At 45.1% G+C, this 7,785-nt stretch overlaps 1 protein-coding gene across 3 annotated transcripts in view; it reads left to right on the plus strand.

Annotated features, from left to right (window-relative positions):
* The first annotated feature begins 5,609 nt into the window (after positions 1–5,609).
* The window catches only part of LOC103913792 (annexin A8-like), a 13,650-nt gene continuing 11,474 nt past the window's right edge, over positions 5,610–7,785 (plus strand). For 2 of the 3 annotated variants that reach the window (XM_009320349.1, XM_009320357.1), the window contains exon 1: positions 5,623–5,643. In XM_009320349.1, the coding sequence (XP_009318624.1) occupies positions 5,623–5,643 (21 nt within the window). Of the gene's footprint in view, positions 5,644–7,785 lie in introns of all 3 variants that reach the window. The other variant, XM_009320341.1, reaches the window with a different exon arrangement.

Genomic DNA, 7,785 nt, shown 5'->3' on the forward strand with positions numbered 1-7,785 from the left:
CTGCTGCAGAGCAGTCAGGGCTGCAAGGCAGCACAGGCTACAAAGGATGGCATCAAGTGGTGGCCCCTTGTCCCCGCTGTGTCCAGCCTACCCCAGACCTCAGCAGGACAGCAGGATTTCTGAAGAGTTATTATTGTCTCCTGTGCCAAACCAAAGGCTTCTCTCTCCTCTCTGAGCTAGGTAGTGTGTGATTCGTGGCTCTTGGCCGTATAATGATATTGGTAGATACCTTGGCTGGTCAGGAAGGCTGGACATCTACATTGTACGCCGTGCTAGCAGTGTAGCAAACCTGCTATTTTTCTACCCTTAGTAAAAGTAATTTATGTCTCCATCACTACTAACAAGTGTGTAAAAGCTGGAGAAAAGCATATTTTACCAAGAAAGGCTGTCTGATATGCCAGTCAATGCAAGCAGTAAAGGGTATGTTGCTGCCTTGCTACAAACAGCTGGACTTCAGACACATCCAGGGACTTTTTCTCTTCTCCCTTAGGCTGCTCTGTATAAGTCTGTCTCCATCGCAGGGTCATTTCAAGCAGTAGGCCTGTCTTTAATTGTGTAGACACCTGTACTTATTCCACCAAGGACTACACAAAAAACAATTCCCGTAGAGGTAGGTGGGGACATGCACAAAATATTTCACACGCAAGCATCCAAAGGCTCCCCAAATGCTGCCTAGCACCCGCTGTTGGCATGTGAACTCCTGGCATCTGTCATGTCCCCATCAGACCCAAGTGAGCTGCCTTTGCCCATTTTGATTCAGAGGGTGCTTTCTTTGTTGGCCTTTGGGGTTAAACAAGAGCAGCAATTGCCTGCTTTGCGCAGGGAATGGTTGTTAGGGCGACTGGGAGGAATTCCTTGGCACCAGTGCTAGCGCAAGAAAGGAATGAGCAGAAAAATGCTCAGCCAGAGTCAGCCAGAAGCAGAGCAGAGCCAGAGCAAGCCAAGGGGCCGTGCTCTGCTGTGTTTGTATTAGTGCCTCACCCTGGCTCTCCCACCGGCAGCAGAGGGGCCCTGTGCAGCAAAGGTGCTCTGGAAAGGCGAAGTCGACACACCCTTCGCTAACCTGTGCAAACCTCTGTGCAGGGTCCCCTGCAGCACTGGCTGACTCCTCCTCCTGAGCTACTAAGGTGCTGAGGGGAATCAAGCCCTGAGTTTTTACTCTATTGCTGCTTCTGTGATTGAACCCACCCCCCCAACATATATAGACATGAATTTTTCTCTTACGACACTTGGCACAAAGCTGCTTGCAGTAATAAAGGAAACTTGGACAATTAAGCTGCGGTAGTAATTTTCAAATGGAAATAATCCTATTTTGGGGCCATTTTCACTGTGATAGATGGTTCAAAGGCACAAGAGGAAAGGGCAGGGTAAGCACTGAGCTGCCAGGTATGCGAGTACAATTTTTTTAGGCTTTACTGACTTTATTTTTGCATTACAGATGCTCTCCTTAATCAAAACTGCTGCCTTCCCCATCCACTCATTTTCCCCAGCTCACACCTCTTTCATAAACAAACAATAACTTTTTGTTTGGATTGGCTTTCTGGCAAATTTACACAGCTCTCCCATATAATGATCTGATTTCAGGTGATGGTGAGCTGATTAGTAGATGTAAGGGCATTTGCTCTTAAGAATTGTGAGGGCATTCAGCTGCTTGTATCCATTTGAGTAGTGATAAATGGGAAGAAAAGGAAAAAAAAAAAAAGGAGTAGTAGAAGCAGAAGAAGAAGGTAGTGGTCTCTGGACTTGTTTGCACAGTGCCTTAAAATCTGCAGGATGAAACTAGAGTAGCTTGCACAGTGAGAGAGTGCAAGCCAGTCTGCAAACACAGCAGCTGCTGGGACAAGAGACTGGTGTAAGTCACTGGAAGGCAGTGAAAGATGTTGTTAATAATGCGTGTAGAGGTAGAAGACTTGTAAGCAAGGAGGTTGTGTCCCGACCTGGAAAGCACAGTACTGCATGAGTTTGGTGATATCTTTTATGTATACAAGAAAATTCTGCAGTTCCGTCTCCTCATCAGAGCTACAGTTCTACACGGTATTACTTACAGACTCGATTGGAGAAAGTTATTAAGCTTTTAGCCTTGTAACAGGATACCTCTCTCCTGTTTGGTCTGAAGGGTGAGCTCTGATTTCCTCAAATTTAAGTAGTTATGTTATATGATTCATCAGATTATCACTTTGCATAAAAGTATGTCTGTGTGTTTGGTCTGTTGTTTCCAGAATGGTTCCACTTGATTTCAAAGTTCCTGGCTGAAAAAACAAACAAATACAAACTTTGGGGTGAAATTACCAATGGGCCGTGCTGTTCTTGTTAGGCTTGAAAAAGTTCTAATAGAGGTGAAAGCCATGGAGTAAATGAAATTGCTGAGCAGTTGAGAACCTGGTTTCCATAAGCTTTCATGTTCCAAAGCAGCCTGCTCCTGGCCTGAAACTTTCCAGGCACAGGGCCAGACGTTACCAACCTACAGATGGGAAAGGGGAAAAGAGGGCTGCCCATGTACCCTAGAAGACTTTAGTCACCCTCAGTCTAAATCAGAGTATCCTTTAGACTGCTCTCATTTGACCTAAAACAGAGTAGTCAGAGTTTAATGGGTGGCAAAAGCTTCGTGAAACAATGCCAGTAATGCACTTTTTAAGGCTATCAGCACGTTTACTTCGTGCCTTAAATATTTTGGGAGTTTGAAAAAGGTTGAGCAAAATCTTGCTTGTGATTTCTTTTGTAACTTCCCTTACACTGGTTGAGTATATATCAGGGGCAGCTCCAATGTCACTGATTCAAGCTTGGAAAGTCCCAAGGCTGGAGTCAAGAAAAGCAAAATACCCTGGTAGCTTCTTCATTTTGTCTAGCTGAAAATTGATTTGGACCAAATAGCTTAAAAACCCACGAACCAAACCTGATTATGGTGCATGTGCTTCTTCTGCTGGAGGTTTCTACCCACTCTGGCTGGCTGATGGCTGTGCTGGCCATATTGGCAGGAGCAGGGACTCTCTGAAAGCCTAGAGGAGGCCTGCAGATGAGGCTCAAGAAAGATTTACTGTGGAGACACTTTACAGGTGTCTGTACCCACAGCACAATTGACCTACTGCCCAGGTAACCATTTTGCAGATAGCTGAAAGATGACTGTATTTTGTGGGGTAGCATAGTACCCCACAGTACAAGCAAACAGGATCACCATCTGAGTCAAGTTCTAACCACTTTAATACGATGTTGGGCAGAGTTTCTATTGACAGTCTTGTTAGTGCATTTGGAGTTCACTTTCCAAAATGGAGTATTATCTGAGATTAAAAAAGGCCTCTTGGTGGGGGGTGAGACAGTGAGGCTTGGGAGAACCTGTGCATCATCTTCTGCCCCTCTTCTGAAGTTTTGCATGTTCCTGAGGGTAATCACCGAGCTATATGTGAGGTTGTGCCTTACATAGCTTACTGCTGCTGTAAAAGATGTGTGTGTCTCTCTGGTACACAGTAGTAAAGTACATGAACGATGGATAAGCTCCCTCACATACACAGTGAGTGTGTTAAGGGAGGGACAAAAACTGTGGTGAAGATGAGTCTGTTCATGTTTAAAGCTGCTCAGTTTAGCAGCATCTGCGCAAGCAAAAGGGATATTGGACTGTAGTGTCTGCCTCCTGCTCCACTGGCCTGCGAGTGCTGACTGCTCTGGTCTGTATTAAGACTGTGCAGCACTGCTGAGTCTTGCTGCAGGGTTCAGGTTCTCCAGACCTTCCCTAGCCCATCCATATTGATTTCTTAAAATCTGACCAGTGTTTCTCTGTATTAAAATCCCCTGTTGTGTCCCTTCACAGCCTTTTTAGTTCATGCTGGCAAGAACGATCACTTGGGCTTTTTCCCATTTTCTGTCTGGTTTGGTCTCTGCTCCCTTCTGTGACCTGCAGCTGTTTGCTGTGACTCTGTGATTTTCTGTCTAGAAGGGCTTCTTTGTCCTTGAAGTCCTCAAGAAAGCTGACGTCCATGGCAAGCTGACCCAATTAAACCCCAACACAGGGAAAAAGCATATGTAGCCAGCCAGGCACAGCCATGGGATCCAGCAAAAGCAAATCCACCCTGCTTGCGAATCCACCTTACCCCCAGGAGGAGGAACAAAGGACCGCTCATGAGCTCTCCTTGCTGTGTGCTGTTGATGAACTTGCCTCTCAAACATGGCTAGAAACCAAGCCAGTGCAGACCCTAGCGGCATGCTTATTATGCCAAGGATAATGCCTCCTCCTTCACAACTTGCCATATGATGGATGTGTTTGAGGCAGGAGCATCTGGCACAACTCGTTCTCTTGGGAATAGCCAGGGCAGCTTCCCAGGCCATGGGGGACCCTGCTGGGTTAAGTGAAATAGCAGTGTGTGGGAAGGAAATAAGAGAGGTCCATAGTTTGGTGTTTACCCAGCATCCCATGTGGGTCTGTAAATGTGAGAGGGGGCAAAGCTGCTATATAGCAAGGGTTAAGATACAGCTAGTGGGAACGTTTCCATCAGGGCAGCTTTCCATTTACAATAAATAAATAAATGTTGGCATGGGTGGATTCTGACAAAAGTCTAGACAGGAAAATACTGCTACAACCATAAGATATTTCGGCTGATTTCACAGAAGCATTTCTCCAAATTAAAGCATTAAGAGCTGTTCAGCTCTTTTTAAAACAAACACAAAAAGGGGGAAGAAAAAATAATTTCACACTCTAGTCCTAAGCCTTAACATGTCACAGCAGCTAGTGCAAGCCCTATGACAACTTTGCTGGGGTTGGCATTACTGAAAGTTATTAGCCTTAAATGTGCTGGTCCTATCTTAGCCTAGAGATGCTTCTTGACTGATGCCATGCAAGTCTAGGTATGGGGCTGGGGGGACCTCCCAAGTCTCTGTACAGTCTGCTGCTTTATTGAGCTTTACTGTAAGATGTAGGACATATATGGTGTGGGGTGTGGCTGTGTTTGTTGGTTGGGGTTTGTTTGTTTGTTTTTTTAAATAAGCTTTTTTGAAGGAAGGGAGGTAGAGGAGGGTTTGTTAAGTTTCTAGAGTCCTGTTTTGCTGTGTTCCAGAGGTAGAAAGAGTTGGTAATAATGAGTGAGTGGCTTATTCTGTTGTAACAGAACTCACCAAGTCTCAGTGGAGTTTTATGCTGAGAAATTACCTGGTTGTAATTTGCACATTGTATTGGTGCCAGAGGCCAAAATGTTAGTGGGGAAGGGTGTGTGTGGGGAGAAGCAGTGGAAAAATTACAATGAGCTTTAGTCAAGGGGTTGAATGTAGGGCTCCTCACAAAGGAAGCCTCATTTATTAAGCAACTTGATCTCTCCCTGTGAGATCATATGTGAAAAAACAGGTTGAGTCATGTCTGAGGGTGTTGCCCCATGGAATTTGTAGATAAGGATGGTTTATACCTGTGTGTTCCCAGCACAGAGAGGCCAGTTACGTTTTGCAGCTTCTAGAGGAAATAAGTCTCCTGAGGAGTACAGTTATTCCCATTTTCTTGTGGTAAGTTTATTGAAAAGAACTTTTCTTTCTTTCTTTCTTTCTCTTCTTCCTCTACCCCCTTCAAATCTCAGTTTCCCTAACCGTGAAGTGTGATATGTGTGGTTTTCTTCACCAACAGACCCAGGTATCACTACTGAGGCCGGAATGGCGTGGTGGAAGGCCTGGGTAAGTAGAGGAAATGCTAAAGTAAGACACCTTGACTTATAAGTTGCATCAGGCACTGTGTGGGAATGAAATGTTTCCCTTTAAAAAACAGCCAGACCTACTTACTGATTTTTCTGACTATAAAATAGCTTTTAGCACTTCCAAAACCTTGATTAAGGAAGGTGTTAATGTGATTGCTGGCTTTAAGAAGAAAAGTAGACTCTCCCTGGTCCTTCGGTTAAGTGCAGGGGATGTTTGTGTGCCTTTGTACATGGGGAGACAGTACTGGGGAGCAGCAAAGCAACACAGCTGAGGTCTGCATTAGGTCTGAAAGCTGCAGGCTCTTCATCTGCTCCCTTCTCTTGTGGCAGTGAGTTCAGGGCACTGGCCTGTCCCCGTTTCGGTCCCAAGTTGTGCTGGCAGACTGTGGTCATGGAAGGAGATGTGGTCAAGCCGCAGTGTCTTTTTCCTTCGTGGGTTTTTAATATTGCAACGATGATGTGGGCTTGGACACCCTGTCTATCTGCTAGGAGCCAGAAACGCTGTGTATGTCTCTTTTAAACTTTTGCGGTTTTGGGAGGAATGTGGCAGGATGGGGGGGATGCTTGTGGGGTGTGCTGAGGCAGCCTCCAGGGTACGGCTCAGGCCAGGCAGGGGGCAGCTCTGGTGATGTGCAGAGCTCTGTTGCCATCGATGGCAGGTCTCCCATTAGCCTATGTGGAAGGCCAGGTGTACCCCCAGACTTTATCTCCAGATGCCTATAAGCCAAGGCCTAGAAGAGACCTGCTGGAGACATGTGATGGAGGAATACTGGTAGAGAAGTCCCCTTTCCCAGCCTGGTCCCTTGCCCACCACCACTGCCAGTAGTGCACAGGCTTTCTCTTGACTCCTTTCATGTCGTCTTTGGAAAGATTTGTGTTCCCCTTCCGCCTGGTTATGATGAAGGCTTCGTGTTTCAGCAGCCTGTGCAAGGGGTGACCTGAGCAGGGGGACTTAAAGCTGCTTCTGCTGCCACATGCTGGCAAAGGTGCTTGGGAAGTGTAGGAGAGCTGTCTTGTAGTGTATTATGTTACCTCAGATGCAATATATCATCAGGGAGTGAGAAACCACTTTGCATCGACATGACCATTTTTCAGGTTCTCGGTTATGATTTTGCAACAGAGGGGTGGGAACTGGAGAAACAAAACACTTTGGGGGTTGGGGAATACTGAGCTAATTCCTGCTTTCCTTCAGATAGACTTCAGATAGGCAACTTCCCTGATCTCAAAACGTATCATGACTTTTTTTCTCTCCCCCACAGAAAGATTAAAATTGTGATCTTCCTTTCTGCTGATCTCCCTCTGCCTCCCTATTTCCTTTTGGAAGTTTAGTACAGTAAAATGGACTTTTTCCAAAGCTTGGAGTAGCTCTGACTTTAATTTTTCCCTTTCTGCTGATCCGTTCCTTTCCATGCCCCCAAGCTGGAAATCTTTTGAGAACTTAGAGTGAGAAAAGGAGAAGGAGAAAGGCCCTTGAAAGCTCTAGCAATCTCTTACCTGTTGGTGTTGTAGGGGGTGGAGGCATGAAGAGAAGATGAGAGGGCAAAAGAAGGATGGTAGAAAATTGTTTTGGCTTTCCAAACCCTTCATAAAAATAGAGTTCAAAAGCAAATAGAATGAAAAAAAATGTGGATTTTTTTTTTTTAAATATTCCGCTGAAAAAAACCAGTAACCCTACCTGTCCCCATATCCCAGCTTTTCAATAAACTACTGTTTAGGTTTGAAAATATTTTGGTGGGAAAACTTTTAATTCCCTTCCTCTTCATTTATAGGTAAAACTTTTCAGAGCATCAGCTGTAAGGTACACTGATTCCATTGCTTTTGTGCCAATTATTCATCTTCACATAGGCGTTACACAGATGCCTTGAGTAGTTTCAGTTAGGTAATTGTAGGATCAATTCATCTGGGAAACAAGACCAAACTGAACAGGGTTACTCTGGAAACCTGTTGTGATTGTACCTGTGCCGGAACAATTAAATACATGGAGAATGAGGTGCATGAGTGAGTCATGAGTGCGCTACTTGAGCCAGGATGGGCTGTAAATGTTTATTGGAATTAGTACCAAAAAAAGACTATTGTTTAAGTTGTTTCTGCTGCCTCCAAATGAAAGCTCAGCTTTGTACTC

Source organism: Pygoscelis adeliae, unplaced genomic scaffold (assembly GCF_000699105.1).
Source record: "Pygoscelis adeliae isolate BGI_AS28 unplaced genomic scaffold, ASM69910v1 Scaffold190, whole genome shotgun sequence".
Taxonomy (NCBI): domain Eukaryota; kingdom Metazoa; phylum Chordata; class Aves; order Sphenisciformes; family Spheniscidae; genus Pygoscelis; species Pygoscelis adeliae.